General features: G+C 40.3%; 3 protein-coding genes across 3 annotated transcripts in view; 1 reads left to right on the forward strand and 2 right to left on the reverse strand.

Moving 5' to 3' along the window:
• Nucleotides 1–2410, forward strand: part of adra1aa (adrenoceptor alpha 1Aa) — a 13584-nt gene extending 11174 nt beyond the window's left edge. The window contains exon 3 of the mRNA XM_029439784.1: nt 97–2410. Coding sequence (XP_029295644.1) covers nt 97–650 — 554 coding nt within the window. The 3' untranslated portion in view covers nt 651–2410. The remainder of the gene's footprint in view (nt 1–96) is intronic.
• Nucleotides 2411–4751: 2341 nt separating this feature from the next.
• Nucleotides 4752–13393, reverse strand: dpysl2a (dihydropyrimidinase like 2a). Its single transcript, XM_029440088.1, has 14 exons — nt 13058–13393; nt 10039–10127; nt 9692–9876; nt 9386–9550; nt 9083–9144; nt 8868–8948; nt 8707–8775; nt 8433–8553; nt 8183–8339; nt 7042–7183; nt 6743–6913; nt 6101–6280; nt 5813–6017; nt 4752–5695 (listed from the first exon to the last, which is right to left on the reverse strand). The coding sequence occupies exons 1-14, from the start codon at nt 13097–13099 to the stop codon at nt 5604–5606; spliced, it is 1761 nt and encodes a 586-aa protein (XP_029295948.1). The 5' UTR covers nt 13100–13393; the 3' UTR covers nt 4752–5603.
• A 1372-nt stretch (nt 13394–14765) lies between these two features.
• On the reverse strand, nt 14766–18899 carry bnip3la (BCL2 interacting protein 3 like a). The gene is made up of 6 exons (XM_029440354.1): nt 18776–18899; nt 17369–17639; nt 17205–17286; nt 17006–17112; nt 16767–16916; nt 14766–16454 (listed from the first exon to the last, which is right to left on the reverse strand). Exons 1-6 carry the CDS (start codon nt 18825–18827, stop codon nt 16412–16414), a joined length of 705 nt encoding a protein of 234 aa, XP_029296214.1. The 5' UTR covers nt 18828–18899; the 3' UTR covers nt 14766–16411.
• Nucleotides 18900–19522: the final 623 nt, after the last annotated feature.

Consider the following 19522-nt stretch of genomic DNA (forward strand, 5'->3'; position numbering starts at 1 on the left):
CACAGAGTTGTTAGCGTGGGTGTAGCGTGTTGTTTGGATTTGGTTTTTCCTTCTGCTGTAATGTTAATAATCCTTGTGTATCTAATGTCCCTTCAGGCTCCATCTTCCCTGCATACAAACCTTCAGAAACTGTCTTCAAGATCACTTTCTGGCTCGGTTACTTCAACAGCTGCATCAACCCCATCATCTACCCGTGCTCAAACCAGGAGTTTAAGAAAGCTTTCCAGAGTTTACTCGGAGTTCACTGTCTGAGAACGACTCCCAGACCACATCTTCACCATCTGACTGCAGGTCAGAATCAAGCACAGGCTCACAGCCAGCCCCTCGCTCTGAGCCTGGACACTAGGGGGGCTCCCTGTCGGCTCAGCGCTTCCTCCTCTATTGTCCTGTCCAGAACCCCCTCTTCCAGGGACAGCCGGGAGTGGAGGGTCATTCCTGGAGTCCCCAAAGGCGGATCTGGAACGGCCAAGACGAGCAGGGATAAAGTGGCCAAACTCTGCACTAAAAGCTTCCGTCAGACCTGCTGTTGCATCATCAGTGGTGGGACTCCCCCGCAGGACTCAAACTGCGCCCAGCCCCCTCCTCTCGGAAACCTTCCCACCATTAAAATCCACAAACTGTCCCTCTCAGAGAAAGGAGAGCCTGTATAAGCACTATAATCCTTCATCCATTAGTTATGATTCCTCTTTCAAGGTTACGGATGAGAATATATTTCCTGTTGCTCTATTGGATGAGCTGTGTTGGAGTGGTGGCTGGATTGAAATTTTATATTTACAATTTATATATCTCTTTGTGATTTTCCCTGGATGTAAGATCGTCAAATCGTCTATATTTATCATAAATACTATATTTTTTCCGCTTTAAGAAGACAGCTTTTTAGCTTTCTGAACACAAGCCGCAGAATACAACTTGGGAGAGATCAAGTGTAGTGAAGTGAAGAAAAAAGCTCTCCCCTGAAGTGGATCAAAAGAAAAGAAAATGCACACAGTAAAGAGACCAAAAGATTTTTGAAATGTTCACATATTTTATATGAGAGAAGAGCAGTTCAAATGTATACAAATGTAAGTAGGAAAGTTTTATATATTGTATGATTTCACCAAATGTTTCAGAAATGTTGGCCAGTGTTGCTCCTGTTGTCTCCAAATGCTGTTCCTGTATTTAAAATGTTCTTTGTGTACTTCTCGGTGCACAGTAAATACGAAGGGACCCTGCGTACTCCCATGTCACGTTACAATAAATTTGTATGACAAATTTCTACGAAGGGATTTATGAGGAAATGTTTGGACCCTTGTGTCCTTTTTTGGATGATTCACTGAATACATAGCCCCTGAAAATGTCTAATTCATCCATCCACATTCCCACAATTTCATACACCCCCGTGCCGTGCCAGATGGGCATCTTAATATACTTCTGTGGAATTTCAACTGACCTTGTGGTTGCTGACCTCAATCCTGACTGGCCCACAAGCCTCTTAAAAAAATCCACCAGATTTAGAGATGTCAAATTAAGTCATACACAGTCTCAGACATTCTTCTCTCAGGCCGTACTCCTTGTGTCAGTACTTTCTTAGCTGCCATCCACATGCAAAGTCTTGTCATTCCTAAGATCTGCTGTAGGTGCTGCTTTCCAGTGTGCAAAGGTGAAAAACTGGGTGTATGTGAGTGCGAGTTCAAGGTTGCAAAGTGTCTCTCTTTTTACGCAGAGCGATCAAAGGGCATTCTCTGCTATTGATTTTTTGTCTCCCTCTGTAGTATCAAGATGTACACCATTTGCAAGTGCGAGAGGGAAGAGATGCAGTCATGTGTTAAGTGCAGTAGAAGTTATCCACAGGGGAGTGAACCGGCAATGAAAGTGCTTGTCTGTGTCCGCATTGTCATTGACTGGCATGTCTGTGAACCTGTAAATCACACTATCTCTGAGCAGAAGGAGAGGAAGCTACCAGCCACAACAATAACCTACACAGACGACCTAATTCACCCCTCTATCTATTGTCATTGTCTGTAGGGAGTGGTGGAATTATGCACAAAACCTCAACCTATGAATACCTTTATAAAGATACATCATCTTCCAAATGCATTCGCTGTAATGAATACCATAATTAGATCTGCAGCCTGGAGCCAGATATAGACTGGGACAGAGTAACAACCCCCCCTCCCATGTGTTCCACCAGCACTTCCTTTGTATTCATGGTTAAAATATCAATAAGTATATAATCTACATTTCCTCAGTATTCTTTTAATATTATGTTAGACAATAAATCCCTAAATTCACAATCATTGACTCTTAAGGGGAATAACATTAATCATAAATGCTTCCAGTTATTAATGTTCGTGATGAGATTGTAGTGATGACAAATCAGTTCTGGATTTATGACAGTGGTGTCTGTGTTTCAGTGGATTAAAAGCAAAGCAATCACTGCTGGTGACTCATGTTTGCATACTTTTCCCAGGAGGGCTTAAAGTATTTCTGATGATTTGTTTTAGTATTCTATTGAATTTTTTATATAACATTGTCACATTTTGGTCAACGCATTAAATGACTCTATGCAAAATAATAATTAATAATACAAATAATACAAATAATAATAATAATAATAATAATAATAATAACGACAATGACAAAAATAAAAATAATAATTACCCACACAAATCAAATGAAAATCAAAGCTCTCATCAGTGTCAGTGAAAATGTTGACATTATAGGATTCCCCTCTCAGGTTTAATCAGCGCACTCATACTGTTAAATCCTAATTGGACAAACTGTCAAACAGCCAGGACATTTCACTAGTCACGGAACTGTTGCTGATGTGTGCATTCACTGTGACGTTGTCTTGCTCAGTTTATTTCTCTGGCAGCGTCCCTGCGGGTGAGCTGTCTGAGGAAGAGGATCAACAAAACCCTGCTCTGAAGCTGAGGATGCGCAACACGACTCTGTGTCTCCACCTAGTGTCTCCATGCCCCGCTGCATTTACTCCACAATCAGAAGTTGGTTGGTGTTTGGTGCGGAGAATCTTTTAATCAGAGGTGGAAGAAAGATTCAGAGCTTTTACTTAAGTAAAAGCAGCCACAATGTAAAAATGCTCCATCAAAAGTAAATGTTCTTAATTAATTGTAAGTAAAACAATATTCATGATGCAGAAACATTACCCCTATGTGCATTATATTATTAATTAACATAGAAAAAACAATACATCTATTTGAGTCTCTGTTTTTTGCACAACTAATGGAAACAAGATGTGGCCTACTTTACTCAAAAGTCTGTTCTCAGTGTGTGTGCATCATGCTTATGTAAGTTGCGTAGTAGGTCATGACTGGCCTCCAAACTACTCGCCTTAAACTCAGGAGTTAGGTGAGCAGAGAAATGTGAAAGTGAAAGCAGCCTTCTAGTGTCAATTGAAGTAACAATAACCAGATAAATACATCTTTGAGTGGAGGGGGACTTTAATACATTAGTGTGCAAGTAGCATTTTATTCTTGTGGCTCATTGAGGCTGAGCTAATGATGAGTAGTGTAACAATACATCATATCGTGCATATCAGATGCAGGCTCTGAAATATAGAGAAGTAGTGCAAAAAGGGAAATACACAAGTACAAGTACCTCAAATCTGTACTTATGTACAGCACTTGAGTTATTGTAATGCTTTTAAGCATTGTGCAGCTGAACAAGCAACAATGTAATATCTGCCTACCCTAACCCTCAAATTATATTGAGTTCATTTTCATGGCACAATGACCAACTGCTCATAAACTCAACCAAACGAGCTGAACCTAAATGTCTGTTATTACCAAATTCTTTGAAGGAATACTTTCTTGGAAATTAACTTGATTAACTTGTTCGTGTATGTGAGAAAATAATCAATACCATAACTTTCCTTTTTATTATTTTAATCCACTGAAGTCAACACAGATAGGGTCAAATGCTGACAAGACCGATGATTTCCCCCCCAAAACCCTGGTACCCTACAAAACATACATGACCGATAAAGTATCACACTTGCTGGGAGAGGGGCAACAACAGTGCTCAACATCACAACTCGATAACCATCACCAAGACACTTCCCCAAATGTAAATCACTTCACATTTATAGCTTGGCATACAAAACCTACACTTGACAAGGCAATGAGGAAGAAATAATCCAGTGTTTTACAGTATGGCCGCACAGTGCCGTGAAACTGACAACCTATTGTGAGGTTTTGGTGAATACAGTTACTACCTCGAGTGGATCTGGTGCGGTAGAGGGGGGGGGGGGGGGGGGGGGGGGGGGTAAGGGAGGAAAAACTGGATATCTGATAATTCATTCACGACACTAACACCGAGAACAGTGGACACATCATCAGCACACTGTGAGGGAATTCATATACATACTGAAGCAATTTTCATCAGGTCTCAAAGATCATGTTTCCACCTCTTTGAAGAGCCTTCATAGATACAGTGTGCTCTCAATATCTTACAGAACAGGCAGGCAAGTAGTTCGATTCAACAAATATCCTAAAACATACAGACATATCCAATACAAATCAAAAGTTGCAAGCTCACATACATTTTTTTTATCATTTTGGATTGTTACAGGTGCAAAACAAATTCTGTTTAAAAGTGACGAAATGGTGACTGCTGTGTGGGTGAGGACATCATCTGCACCTATACAGCAATGGTCATATAGCACCAGGTGCAGAGAGGGTCTAGCTTCTCCGTCGCGTCCGTCTGTATCCTGAACAATATACACCGGTCTGATTACTGCAAGCTTGTTGCGAAATGAGGAAAAAGGTTCATGTTTCTCAGACAAAATGTTACGTGCCAGTTGAATGAGTGGTTCAACCCTTAAAATACCATTTAGTTTTCTTTCGGCGCAGTCAGCGCTTTCCAAAAATGACTTAACGTGATAAAAAACATACGACATCGATATTTAAAAAAATAAGAAAGTGCAACTATAACACAAAAGGAAGACCAAGGTGAATTGTTCTGCTGTACCTACACACACAAAACAAAATACTGCAAACTTCAGATGAATGAGGAGATAAATAAACTATATTCTACGATCTAATCTTTCATTATCGCTATTTAGTAGATTAGTATTTTGAGTTTTTTTTGTGGCAACAATAAAAACATTTTTGTGCTAAATCAGCAATCTTACAGTACAACCGTGGACAACGCGGCGCAGTAACACCGCCAGCGCGTTCGTACTTCTATCTGGGAAATGAACAGCGCGAAGAAAAAAATGTAAACACCTGCAGTTTCTAAATGATCCGCTCGTCAAACTGACCGCTTCTTTGCTGTCAACCTTCTGAGCCCAGAGGGAAACTCAACAGCTCGGACATGTACAGCAGAAATGATACAAAAATGTAAACAACTTAAATTCAACAATAATCAAATTGGGCTTAAAAACAGCAAAAATATAAAGCTGCTTCAATTCACTTGATCTTCCTTGACAATGGAGTATGGCAGGAAAGATGTGACGTAGTGGTAGTGTGTGAATAAGAATGGACGGAGTGCTTGTGGGTGGGGTGCAGGGTGGAGTCAGAGGTGACCGCATGTGATGTGACGGCGGTAACAGAGGCCTCTGGTCCCGTGTTGCCCCGCAGCCCCGGCTCAGAAGAGGGAAGAGCTTAGCCGAGGTTGGTGATGTTGGCTTTTCCCCCGGGGGGAGCCACGATGCGTTGAGTGTTGCGACGAGGAATGTTGTCATCAACTTGGGCACCTAAAGAAAATGAAGTTATAACACATATGTTAAATTTAAGATTTCTTTAAGACCCGTGGAAACAATATAACTTAAAAGCCTTGTTGTGAACTGCCAGGAATGAAAAGTGTCACTCACCAGACAGACTGAAGCCAGACTGGTGAAGGTTGCGCACCGGCTGGTGAGTAACCTGCTGCTGCTGCTGCTGCTGCTGCTGCTGCTGCTGTTGCTTGGCAGGGGAAGTCTTCACTGAGGAGACTGTGGACATCACCTTAGGAGTCACAGTCACCTCACACACCGGCCCGTCGTAAAGGCCCCTGGGGACTCCTCGCAACTCTGTGAGCTAAACATACACACCAATTCATCAGAGCACAAGCTGTGTAGTTCACCAGCTACCTAAACTGTAAGAATTGAGTTTCTGCTCACCCTGCTGCGAGCCTTTATCCTCTTGTAAACGTGGTCAGAGAAGGGTTTACGGCTGATGTAGCGCCCGGAGCCCTCCACGGGGTGAAGGCTGCCCTCCTCCAACACAATTTTGCCCTGGCTGATCACCAGCACAGGACCTCCGCGCACTTCTGTGCCCTCAAAGATGTTGTACTCCACAGTCTGGGGAAAGAAGAGATTTGATTAGGAGATGACTGAAACAATGCTCGGAGTCGAAAACAATGCATCGTGAGCCCAGTTACTGTCATACATCATGAGGTGTTACACCTTCATTGTTCTTTTTCTAAATAACTACGATAAATAAAGAAGTTTAAACTGATTTTCACTTGGATATCATGTAGCAGTACATCTGAAAGTTGTTGTTTTGCGTGCTCCCACAGGATAATACATTACATAATAATAATAAATAAATGACACTTGTAGTTTAAATGGTTAAACTACAAGTGTTCGCATTGTAAACTGTGTTTTTAAAGCTCATTTTCACCCGGATTCTGTTATTCTGTATAAGTAGAAGCATGTTATAGCGTTCAATGTGCATGACAGCACATCTCAACATGTCCTGGACACATGAATGATTAAAGACACTGTAGATATGAGTTGAGACAAGCAAAGTAACCATCTGACCAGGTTGTGGCTCTTAGCTGAGATGATCTTAGTGACATCTGGGTCCCACAGCACGAGGTCGGCATCAGACCCCACAGCGATGCGGCCCTTGCGGGGGAACACGTTGAAGATCTTGGCTGCGTTCGTGCTGGTCACCGCCACAAAATGGTTCTCATCCATCTTGCCAGTCACCTTTTAGGACAACAAATCACATACTTGCATCTAAACATATGCAAAGCTTTACAAGGTCATTTTTATCTCCAGTACTTCATGATAGGATTTTTTTGGAATGTATGAAAAGTGGGTCGCATCAAAGTCACCACGCATTTGTCCCAGATTAGGGACATCCTCTCCTCAGTGCCGTTGGTGCCCTCTGGGATTAGGGTGAAGTCATCTTTGCCTATTGCACGCTGAGAAGTCTGGAAAGTGCAGTGAGCACTACCAGTCACCTGCAGGTCCCCACTAGAAAAGAAAGAAAGCAAGAAGACTTAGGATACGTTTCATATCGCCAGATACTCAGGACAATACTGTGCCATTTATCTGCTGCATTAAATATTCTATCTTTGTTTTAAGTACGTGTAGGTAAAGGGTATGGCCATAGACTATATTCAAAAATGGCCGACATGACAGCTCCCCAAAAGTGAATCCAAAACATCTCCAATGCCCCCTGGTGGCTGGCTGCAGCATAAGGCCCGCCCACTCCATGTTAGTGGTTGGGGCGCCCATTTTTCGTAGTTCTTATCACATTTCTGTGTTATCAAATGTTCATTATTCTGATAAATTTGGTTTTAATTAGTAATTTGATGCTATAGAAAGGGGGTGCGATGTCATGATTGACAGCTGTGATTGACAGCTACTCTGAGTGAAGTAGTCGAGGAGCCAGAAGGAATTGTACATCGAGTAAGAACGTCGAGAGAGTTGTCAGTTTCAAAGAGATTTAAAAAGATCTTTATATACAGTCTATGGTTCATACAGTGCCTGAGCGTGTATGGCTACTAGCTTAATTGTAACATTTCCACTGACAGTAAGTAACTTTGTGTGTGTTGATATCATTGTCAGCAGACACGCAGATGATGTTTCTGAAACACGAATCACAAGTCTGCAATAGAACATCTACAACGTTTTAATTTGATCATAAAAGTATTTATAGAGATGGTTAGTGTTGTGTGTTTCTAGCCAAACAGCCACCATAATGCTAACATAGCAGCTAGGTGGCTCACGCTAACCAGCTACGGTCGTGCTTGGCTCGGGTGGGACCTGGATACTGCGGCCCCAGCTCCCCCCCGGTCACTACTTGCTTCAAATTACGTCAAAATCTTAAGATGTTAGCTCCCTATTTTGGCTTCACTTTTGTACAGTTGGAGACGCGTCGTCCATCTCCAGTGTACGAGTGGAGCTGGGTAAAAAACACATGTCAAATTATGCTCCAGCTATCTTTAGGTCCTAGCACAGAGCACCTACCATGACAACAGAGAGTTGAGGTAATCGGGGGTGGTGGGATCAGGACTGAGCGGTGGAGAAGTGATGTAGGCAGCTGCCTTGGCCCAGTTCTTGCTCCAGTAATGGGTACCATCTGTGCCCAAGCTGGCAGAAATGGGCTCTCCGTAAACCACGGCACCTAAAGGAGTAGACAGATTGTCAGCCGAAAAAGAGTGGAGGCCAGACAGACACAGGTGTACAGTTCATTTGCAGAGACAAAGTTCAAAATTACCCTTTTTCCTGGCGAATGCAATGACATCAGCAGCACTCTTGCTCATCACCTTGGTGACGTAGAGGGGACAGTTGGTCTGATTGGCTATGGTGACAGAGCGATTGACTGCCTCGGCCTCCACCTGCAGACACGCAAAGTCAGGTTCAGCAGCAGCCTGGCTTTCAGAATCTCTTCTCGCCTATACTGTATTCTGCGTCCCTTAATCTTAAAACAACATGATCACAAACCCTTTTCTCGTTTGGCTAGTTATTGAGAAACCAATCCTCCATCTTACCTCCTCCGGGCGGCTCAACACATGGCCTTCAGGGCCAGAGATCCCCAGATCCAGAATACGTCTTTGCTCCTAAAAAAAGTCCACACAAAAACATTATAAACCAAAATGGCAATAACTGCTTCCAGCTGAGACGTGACCGACTTTATCGGTGGTTTTGTTACCTCTGCAATGATGTCTCCATTCTCAGCATGCACCTGAGCAATGGCTCCAAGGTCTCTGATGACACTGAACACCTCATAGATCTAAAAGAAAATGATACAAACGAGTCAGTTCGTAGGTCAGTTGTCCACCCCAAACACATCTGACAGCCTTAAAAACATATGCTTGAACAGACAGCTGTAGCGCACGCTAATATCCAACCAGAATCCAAGCATACCTCAGAGTCAGAAAGTTGGAAAACATCCTTATAAGCCAAATAGACCAGGAAAGAGTTGACACCTGAAGATAGAAAACATATGAGAGAAAAACAGCCAAAGGTGGAATAAAGAAAGCAAAAGAGGGAAACCCCAGAGCGAAGGAGAAAGCTAAAATCAAAAAGGCTAAAAAATTACGAAGCAGAAACATTTAGTTACTGTTTTCCCTCCATGCAATCTCTGAGAAACACTTCTGTAGCAGTAAATGTGACAGGTAAGGCTATTTTTAGGCTTGACGTTTGTGGAGACAGAATCTGACTGCGTACCATGATCCTTCACCAGAGCCTCCATCTCTTCCTGAGTGCCTATGTTCCAACTGGTGATATCCACATGCAGGGAATAGTCGCAGCAGGACTTGCTATCAGCCCACTCCCTCCACTGTTTGAAAGCTGCAACCAGGCTGGTGCCAGGCTCCGGCACCACGTGGTCAACTACAAAACACAAACAAGCAGGTTGGATTTAATGTGCACAAGCAAACTGTAAATTTAAATCTTACACTTGAAGGAATGCACATCTGAAATGTCATAATCCCTGCAACAGCATTACTGCAACACATGAGGATATGTACATACTGATCATAGTCGTCCCCCCAGCCAGGGCCGCCTTGGTGCCCTGGTAGAAATCATCTGCTGCCACCATGCCTCGGTCAGGCATCTGGAATCGGGTGTGCACGTCAATGCCCCCAGGTATCACCATTCTCCCATGAGCCTCTATGGTCTTAACTCCCCCGGGGACAATGAGGTTGTCACCTATTTGCCTGAAGGACACGAATGAAAGGAAAAAAAATAGGGATGTAGATTCTTGTAGATATAATAAAATATTTGTATTTCAGTCTTCAAATAGGAGTTTGGTGCCGAGCTACCTTTTTGAATCTGCAGAAATTCTAAAAAGTAGTACCGGTATTAGTAATCGAACTTACTTGATGACTCCATCCTCCATGTAGATATCAGCGAAGAAAGACTGATCATCGTTCACTATCTTTGCTCCTTTGATGAGGAGACGGTCACTCTGAAAGGAGGAGAGAATTTAACATTAACCACAAAATGACACCTGCTGAGTTAAAGAGAAGAAATCTTCTCTGTTAATCCCTTTTAGCTAAATAGTCTATTCCATACCTCAACAGTAAATTTAAAGACAAATGCCCTTTTAAGAATATAAAAGAACCGTGGGCTCATTTAGAGCAATGTATTTTTAATTCAGAGTACTCAATCCATACTAACTTTCATCCTGTGGAAACACTGACTTGTGATATCCTACATGATTTATCCACAGATCATAGAAACCTCATTTGAAAGGAGGGAGCAAGTCTTTATCAAAAACCTCGAGTAAGAACATAAACTCTTGAGTGGCTCAATTAACTCAATCTGTATGAGATGAAAGAAGAGCGTACAAGGCTGGCCTACTTCTCCTGCAGGCTTCCCGGGGTCTCTGAGGACAGTGGGGAGAGCTACGAGACAAAGGTGGTTCACTGCAAACCTCACAGCAGGAAATACTCAGTTTCTTATGTCCAGAGTGAGTGGACAAGGACAGTGGAAATGTATTAGGAATACAAGTAATGGCTGTATTGACATGAAGCCATTAATAAGTGGGTCAAACAACCTATGCCTTTGCCCAAAATGGCTTTCACTCTGCATTGCTGTAGTCCTTAACTCCCGAAATGAATGTAAATATATTATATATATATAAATATATATATATATATATATATATATATATATATATTTATTTATATATATATATATATTTTTTTATTTGTATTTATTTATATATATATATTTATTTATTTATATTTATATATATATATATATATTTATTTATATTTATATATATATATATATATATATATATATTTATTTATATTTATATATATATATATATATATATATATATATATATATATATATATATTTATTTATTTATATATATATATATATATATATATATATATATATATATATATATGTATGCACTTCTCTGCTATAAAATAATATTTATCATGTAATTTTCTGAAATCAAACTAAATACATTACTAAGAATTGAATGTACTTAGTTAAGGGCTCAGTGTCAAAGCAGGGTCAATGGAAGTCGGTACTGTGTGTCATATAAATTAAAATATGTTTCTGTTATTTATCTAATTTACCTAATTTATATAATTGGGGTGGAAAAATAATTGATAATAAATAATAATTATTTAAAAAATAATTAAATTCAGTAGCACCCCAAACTACATCCTCCAAAATGAAAATACAGTTTTATCAACAGCTCTTTAAAATAGAGATAAAGGTTTAAATTATTAATCGTTATTTTCTGGTTTCTCTATGACAGTAAACGTAATATCTTTGAGTCGTGGACAAAACTATTTGAGTTTGTCATCTTGGGCTTTGGGAAACACTGATCGATATTTATCACCATTTTCTGACATGTGATTGACCAGACAACAAAAATAAAAAAATAAAATAAAATATATACATATATATATATGTATAAATATAAATATAAAGTAAAAATGGGGACATTGTACGACAATAAATAACAATAATAAATATGTAATATGTATACTACAATATATATATAATAGTGTAATAAAATAATAATCATATTAATTCTGAAAATGGATCCTATGATTAAGTCTCTAATGCCGAAAATGAGATACATAAGAATATATTGTTTGAAATGTACAGTGTAACACAGTAATAATGCCAAAGTGATGTAAGTATTGCACACTTGAATTATAAATGCAGAGCATTAAACAGTTTCAAGCATTATCATCATTATGTTCAATGAAATCAAATGTCGATAAATGTCGATAAATTATTAACCAAATAAACGTATTGTTTTATTTTGACTAAGAAAATCAATCTAATGAATCATTTCTGTCATTCTACTAACCGGTACATTGACTGTGTGGTGGTACTGCAGATACGTCTGTGTGTTTGAATGAATTCTCTCACTGTTGTTCAGGGACAAAGCCTAATGTTGGTGTTTTGTTGAAAGCTATGTAGAGTGAAACTCTCTGCTTTGTTCCAAACTAATAAGTGGTCTGAGGGCCTCGGGGTGTGCATGTTGTGTCATGGATGTCAGGACTGGATGTTTATAACCCCTGCGTCCACCTATGTGAGAGACCTGACAACTACTTAGATAACCGTCTGCCTGAACCTAGGCCAATGCATTTCACAAGACAGTTTGATGCATATCAAATGATCAAACTTAGAGCAGTTTCTGTCTATATGCTTCAGCTCTCTGGCTAAAACAGCTGCATGATGAAAGCTTAGAGGAAAAAAAAAAAGGTTTGGATGGGTGCTGTCCAATGACCTACTTTACAAAAGAGGTTTTACTTATTTGAACTATCACGACATCCCTACTGTAGGCCCTTAATACTGTGCTTTCTGGTTGAAAAGCTGCACCACAAAGCAAAACAGACATTATCCTGTCACATCTCTGAATGTCCAGCATTATATCACAGAAACAGGGTGAAATACTGAAACCCAAGCTTGTCCTAGGTGCAGCATTGGAATATTTATAGCTCTCAAAGGAAAGACTGAAGAGGGATGTCAGAGGATGGAGGATAAAAGATGAGGTGATGGCAGTGAAGGAACCTGCACCTACACCCTGCATGCTGATAGGGAGACTGAGGAGGAGGAATAACAGCTACTAATGGCAGCTAAAGGAGCCATAGATTGCATTGCATAGAAGAAGAAGAAGAAAAAAGCTGCACATGAAGATTGCTGCAAACCCACTGGCTGGTTATCATTGTTCAGGCTCTCGTTCTGTGCAGCTGAAGCAGGGCTGCTGGTGACAGCGTCAGTGTAACTGAATGCACACGACAGCTAAGCGTTTGCTAGCTTTTAGTCTAATCCTGAGGCTCACCGCACGTAACAAAAAAACACCACAACCGAAGGAAAAATGCATTATTTTTCAAGTAATGAAACAATACTCACTGTAATTCGCGGAATGTTTTTCTTTCCTTGGTATCCCGACATTTTGCAAATCCCTTTTTACCACAGCTGTCCCCTGCCTGTCTCTTGGCTAACGCTAGCTAGCTAAACTGAAACACCTCAGCTGCCAATGAAAGGATGAATGGATGCTCTGCTTGTTGGCCAGTCGACGCCCTGGGCTATCTGTGCCTATCTGACAATTGCTGACGAAACTAAGTAAGGTTTGCACAGTGCAGCCCGACAAATAATATTAAATGACTCGTTATATCTTTGCCTAACAGTCGTATCCTTGGATTTACTGCTAGAGTAGGTCCCTGAAGACCAGGCAAGCACCAAGAAGAGACGGGCCACAAAGAGGAACCGCGCATGCGCACTGCCCCGCCCTGCTCCGCTTTAGCTCCATGTTTCTTTGATGATTATCATCAATTTGGGGCAAAAAGGTTAAACGACACCTGCTTAATTAACTGTGCCTGACCTGCGCGGAGCAGATACCTCAACAGGAATACAATTATTACAATAAATAATACGCATACTAAGCGTAAAAAAGCTTAATTCTATCAGTGGTTGAATACATTTGTAATAAATCAACTGGATAGTCTGTTTCATATAAGGGGAACTTTTTACAGGGAGTAGTCATATAAGATTACCCTTTGCCCTGGCCACACAGTTTGTCTAATACCTAATATTATAGTATTTGTTACTGACATGGATACACTTTTAATTACTCTATGTATAGGCCTAGTTGAGAAGAATTAAACTTTAAAGTAATTTCCAGTAGGATGACCAGACTGATAGATCCTGGCTACTGAGCAGTGATATACTATAATTTTAACCAGGGCCTTGTCCTGGCTATGCAACAATATGAACAAATGTAATCAAAAGGTCTAAGTTCACCTCTCTTTGATGGAACACAATAGACTAAAATGTGCCGGTCAAAGGCATGAAAGTATGCAAATAATTAGGATTGTAAACTACTACAAATTGCATCACATACATTTAATGTTGCCCCCTCATCTCTTCTTCATTGCTATTAATAATGAAGAGAGGACCATGAACACATATCAGAGAGAAGAGATGCTTCGTATAGGTATGACTTGGGGTATCCATGGCCTAAAAAAGGTTGGACAAGTGGGCCTTGACCAAAGGGGATAGGGAAAATGAAAGAGTGAATTCCCCTCGGTTATTACCTGCCACCACCGAGGATGGTGATTGAGCCTTAACCCTCAGACTGTGGAGCGTCTCAGAGGACTACTGTGGGTGGGGCAGCTTCCAGATGTGTTTGTGTGTAACTGAGTGTGAACATGAGAAAAAAAGAGCATGCAGATATTTTTGAAGAGGGTTTAGTTAATAACATGAATAAATAAGTACGTGACATAGAATTTATTTTGGATCGATTGTGTTATGTTAACAGATACCACGTAAATTAAGGGATTAGAAGTGAAAGAGAAGAGTATAAGTGTTGTAACACCTGAATAGGCCAGGTGGGATAGCACAAGACACCTTTTTCGATTTAGACTTTTTGGAAACCTACATGCAGCAACCACATTTTATTTGTTATTATTCTGTGTTATATCCTTGAGAATCATGCTTCCAAAATGTTAAATAATAAATAAATTAGAAAACAAATGTGTCTGTGTCTCATTCATACACGTCCATTCACATTTCACGGCGCTCATTGCTGCTCACTAATCAGCTGTTGCAGGAGCCATAGTGATGATATGTCATTTTATTAGTTTATTATGACTTAAATAATGCATTAAGGTCTAAGGAGATCTATCCACTCTCTTTGTATTTATATCTCAGCCGCTGTATACAGTACAAACTTTATTCAAATTCCAAAATGTTATGTTATTGCACACTGATTAACTGTGCATAAGCCTGTTATGATGACATGTAAAGTTCATGAGTTAGTATGAGTTATATAATGCATTAAAGCCTAAATGCACGTTGAGAGCTTTCAAACCAATACTGCGAATACTGTACATTATGGTGAATGATTTTACATATGATTCTATAATGTCATTAATTTACAAACACTGACAGAAGAATCATCCAGTCATCCAATCAGCATCAATATACAGTCACGTCCATTTTCTTCAGGAAAAGCTACTCTAGTTCTTCTGGAAGATCTACACACGTTGGACACTAACTTTATTGTATCATATTATGTGAAATGATTGCACAGTGTAATCGACATAAAGTCAGATAACACTGTAAAGAGGCCCCTGGAAATACCTTCCTCTGCAACTGATGCTTCAGCAATTAAACGACAGCACATTACGTACACTAGCACAATGCTAATAACAATGATAGAATATACACTAATATATCAATGTATGAACAAATTATACAATGTCAAAAGGTGTCTATTACATGGGGAAGATCACAGCTTAAATTATTTTTCACATCTACGACTTTAAATACCTAAACAAATCAGAAAATGAACAACAGTCTAAGATAGATCACCAATGTGCAGTGGTGAAAGGTAAAAATTTGGCACTTTGCCATTGCTGCTATATTATGTTGAAGAAGAAGATATGTAGGCAAAAGGTAATAAAAAAAAAAAAATAGCATATGGCCTGGTAAATTGCCATCTGCCCTAGGTTCCACTATCATAAGATACTCAAACAACCCCCCCTGTAACGTTTTGGAGCTACAAACTAGATCAATGTTTAAGCTTTCCAACCTTTCAAAGAGCAAAGCTTTTAAAAGAAACCCCCAGGAGTCAACATGATACAACTTCTATTCTCAAAGATGTGTGGAATTAAAAAGTAACCCCACTGTGCAGCATAATTTGCCCCCCCGCCCAAAAAAAATAAAAATAAGAATAACTGCACCTTGAATGTTTAGCTTAAAAAGTTAAGGCGATAAAAGTCCCCTGGGTTCCCGGAGCCAATTTAATATATTTGTTTTAAAGATATGGTGCATATTTTTGGTTTGTGCACTCTACCACTGACACCAGTGGAGAGATGCAGCTTGGGAGAAGGCCAGATTTCTCATGACATAACATCAAAACAAGTAGAGAAAACATCAACCATGAAGCCAACAGAAATCAAATCCATGTCACATATTTTTGAGTTGAACAGGATGACTAATATTTTGCATCTCTAACAGGGTCAGACATCTACTGGATTCAAGTTGATGACAGCTGCTGGGTACAATGTTGCCCTGTGTCAACGTGTGATGGAGTGCAACCACATTACGTCAAGTGTATAACTCTATAACTACATCTACATATGTGACAGAATTTGTTGCTGATTGGAAGGGAAATGTGGGCGTACGATAGATGCAGAGAAACAGCTTGACTACAGGAGGATTGGAGACAGGAGAACATTCAGGCACTGCTTCATCTTCTATTCAGTAAGAGCTGGTGGAGACAAGTCTCTTCCCAATGTATACCCTAGGAAGAAAAAACAGAACTTTTGGAAAAATGAAGGTACACATTCTCATAAACATCCGCCTGTTTTATGTAATGAGCCCCAAGTCTGAGCAGACAGGCATCAGATACATACATCGCAGTCATCTTGGACACTAAAATAGCAGTGCACTGACACAACGCGTACTGACCCTTTCCTATGGCAAATGGTGAGTCATTAAAATATCAAACTGGCACAGGCAAGTACAAAACATCAGTGCAGATTGAGAAAATTTAACTTTTTTTTAATGCATTATGTCCTTGCAGGAAGATAGTAGTGCATAAATCCAGACTTACCCGAGGCCAAGAGCGAGGATGTGTGAGAGGAGTAAGGAAGGGATGAAGACTTTGAGGATTTCAGCAGAGAAGATGCCACCTTTCTTCATGACTCCACTCTTTCTCATACTGAGAGATACTGAACGTCGGGGGTGCCTGAAGTGGAACTCCCTGTGAGGAATAATCAAACAACCAATTAATGCAAAAATAACTTCAGAATAAATGAAACTGAATGATTCTTGAGGTGAGAGTCTGCTAACTTTGGTGGAACGTTTTCCGGTCTGCTCGACCAATCAGCGACCCAGTCTACTTCTTTGTTCATCAGGATGTCTTCGTCTCTGTCCTTCTCTGGACCGTCGTCCTCTGACTGCAAATGTGGAAGTTAAGGAATTAGGTTTTAGGCTCAAAGGAAAAGCCTTGTAAAAGGTTTGAACTTAAGAGTTAAATATGTTGTTTTACCTGACTATCTCTTGGGCTGGACATCTCAACATCAAAAGTTATCTGACCCTCATCCTGATCTGGACTTGGTGGCCTGTGAGGACTGAGTCAACATATTGGGATGAATAAAAAAAAGAACAACAAACACTGAGCCTTAAAGCGCATAAAATAACCTTTATTCCTACCTATTACAGGAGGAGCTACTCTGGCTGGATTCATGCTGTGCATCCAGAAGGATCTTTTCCATGTCTCCATTGTGGATCGATGAGGATGACGGCACATGCTCAAGTCCTCCAATCAGGGTTTCATCACTCTCGGGCACCACTTCCAATGTCTGTAGAGTTTGACTCATGGCAGCATTCGCGTTTATTTGGTCTGCAGTGGGTGTCATTGGCAGGTTGGTCTGCACGCCCTGGGCCCCTTTGTTTCCATTCAGCTCCAGCTCTACCCAAGAGCCTTGGCAACACAAAGGTCAATAGAGGGGAAGGAAGGGAAATTAGGCTTGTTGTATTAAAACCCAACAGGAGATTGTATACCACAAAGACACACACCCCTGCCTTCCTTTCAAATGGAAACAGCTGACCTACATTTCCTGCACCACTGACACCGTGCATTCAAATGAACTGGCTGAGCACTGCATCCATGATAGCATGCGTTTCTTTGTGCCACTGCCCCACAAACAGCTTGCACATTTTTTTTCCAGAGGAGGGGGTTATGTAATTTCCTACTGCCAGCGGGCATGGGTTAGCAAACCTTATGATAGCACAAGACACCTTTTTCGCCCGTTTTGGGTTCGCAAAAAATTATATATAATTTATGCATTTCGACGAGGCACGTATGCATGACCGACTGTCCATTTATAGTATGTCATCATTGCTGCTGTCATGTGAGGTCTTGCATAACTGTAGAGAGCAGTGTGAGACAATTTGCCCAGGCAAGTCGCTGTTCCAGCTGTGTGGAAGTGTCACATATAAAGCGCAATTCCCGCTTTTCTGTCTGAAGAAACGTTTTAATCTTGATATAAATAGTGTATAGACTCAAGCCTGAACACAGCGGTTTTAATGTGTTTTCGGAGCTGTTAGTCTGCAGGCACGTTGAGCTACAATCCTACCATTGTCTTCCGTTAGAATTTACATTTAGTTAGAAAGACTATTGCCTGTTGAATAATAATAATAATAATAATAATAATATAATAATAATAATAATAATAATGTGTATCGATTACATACAAAGTGAGAGTGACACGATCAATTCATAGATAATCTAAAAATAACATCAAATAAAAGCGAAATTATTTTCGTCTTTTGTCCCAAACTTGTTTTCATTTTGGCTAGAGCCCGCCCACCGCTGACTTGCGGACGTGATTGGCTGTCCTTCCGTCAATCAAATATTTATCACAACGCGATTGGCTAGCTTTTGCGGTGGCGTCAAACAACGTCACTCTCCACCCCTCCCAGAATAAGAGGAAATACCGTAGCCGATGTAACTTTTACGATAAAATCTTCTATATACGAAAAACACACACACTTATTATGAACATCTGAAGTAGTCTTTGTAATGTGGAGCACGGAAGAAGTGGCGGCGGAACATACCGTGAAGCCCGGGCTCCTCGTTATTGTTTTGTTGAGCAGCAGCGGTGGACATGTTGACTACCCAGTTTTAGAATTCATCAACATGACACGCAGACCTACTATAATGTGCGCATGCGCCAAATATGTCCAGCGTCAAGACCCCATGGTCCAGACAGATAAGAGACTAAAGTCAGGCCCTGGATTATAGGATAGGCAATTTTTGTTGTTTCATTTTCATAAAACATGTCAGAAAAGCACACAACTCTGGTGTTAGGTTACAATTAATATTTTTTATGCATGTATGCAATAAAATGTAATAAGTCCAAAAGTTTATGAAAGTCAAAATTCTGATTCCTGCTTCATAAATGTTAATATTTTCTGGTTGCTTTACTAGTGAATATATATTTGGGTTGTGGACAAAACAAGACATGTGAGGATATCATCTTGTGCTTTTAGGAAAATGCATGTATCACCATTTTCTGACATGTTATAGACCAGACAACTAATTGAGTACATGAAAACAATCCTTAGTTGTAGCCCCTACTTTAAAACATTAGCCTATAACCATCATCCTGGACTGCAGGACCTATCCGAGCCTGAGCCACCTGAGTCTGTGCAGTGTTTGAGGACTGCCGCCCCATACCCATACACAAAGGGTATTGTTGGTGTATTGCAAGTTGGATGAAGTCCTCATGGTCAGAAAGGTAAATACATATTTTTTTTAGACAATCATTTTTAGTAAGAACAGCACCGTCACTCCAGGGATTT

This window comes from Cottoperca gobio, chromosome 9, assembly GCF_900634415.1.
Source record: "Cottoperca gobio chromosome 9, fCotGob3.1, whole genome shotgun sequence".
Classification (NCBI taxonomy): Eukaryota; Metazoa; Chordata; class Actinopteri; order Perciformes; family Bovichtidae; genus Cottoperca; species Cottoperca gobio.

Coding starts and splice junctions, on each gene's coding strand:
- dpysl2a (XM_029440088.1), bottom strand. CDS start 13,099: ATGTCGGGATACCAAGGAAAGAAAAACATTCCGCGAATTACA. Junction 10,128..13,057: donor AAAACATTCCGCGAATTACA/GTGAGTATTGTT, acceptor TCCTCCTTTCAG/AGTGACCGTCTCCTCATCAA. Junction 5,696..5,812: donor GTCTGGCTTCAGTCTGTCTG/GTGAGTGACACT, acceptor CATTTTCTTTAG/GTGCCCAAGTTGATGACAAC.
- bnip3la (XM_029440354.1), bottom strand. CDS start 18,827: ATGTCCACCGCTGCTGCTCAACAAAACAATAACGAGGAGCCCGGGCTT. Junction 17,287..17,368: donor AGTAGCTCCTCCTGTAATAG/GTAGGAATAAAG, acceptor ATGTTGACTCAG/TCCTCACAGGCCACCAAGTC. Junction 16,917..17,005: donor CCGGAAAACGTTCCACCAAA/GTTAGCAGACTC, acceptor TATTCCTCACAG/GGAGTTCCACTTCAGGCACC.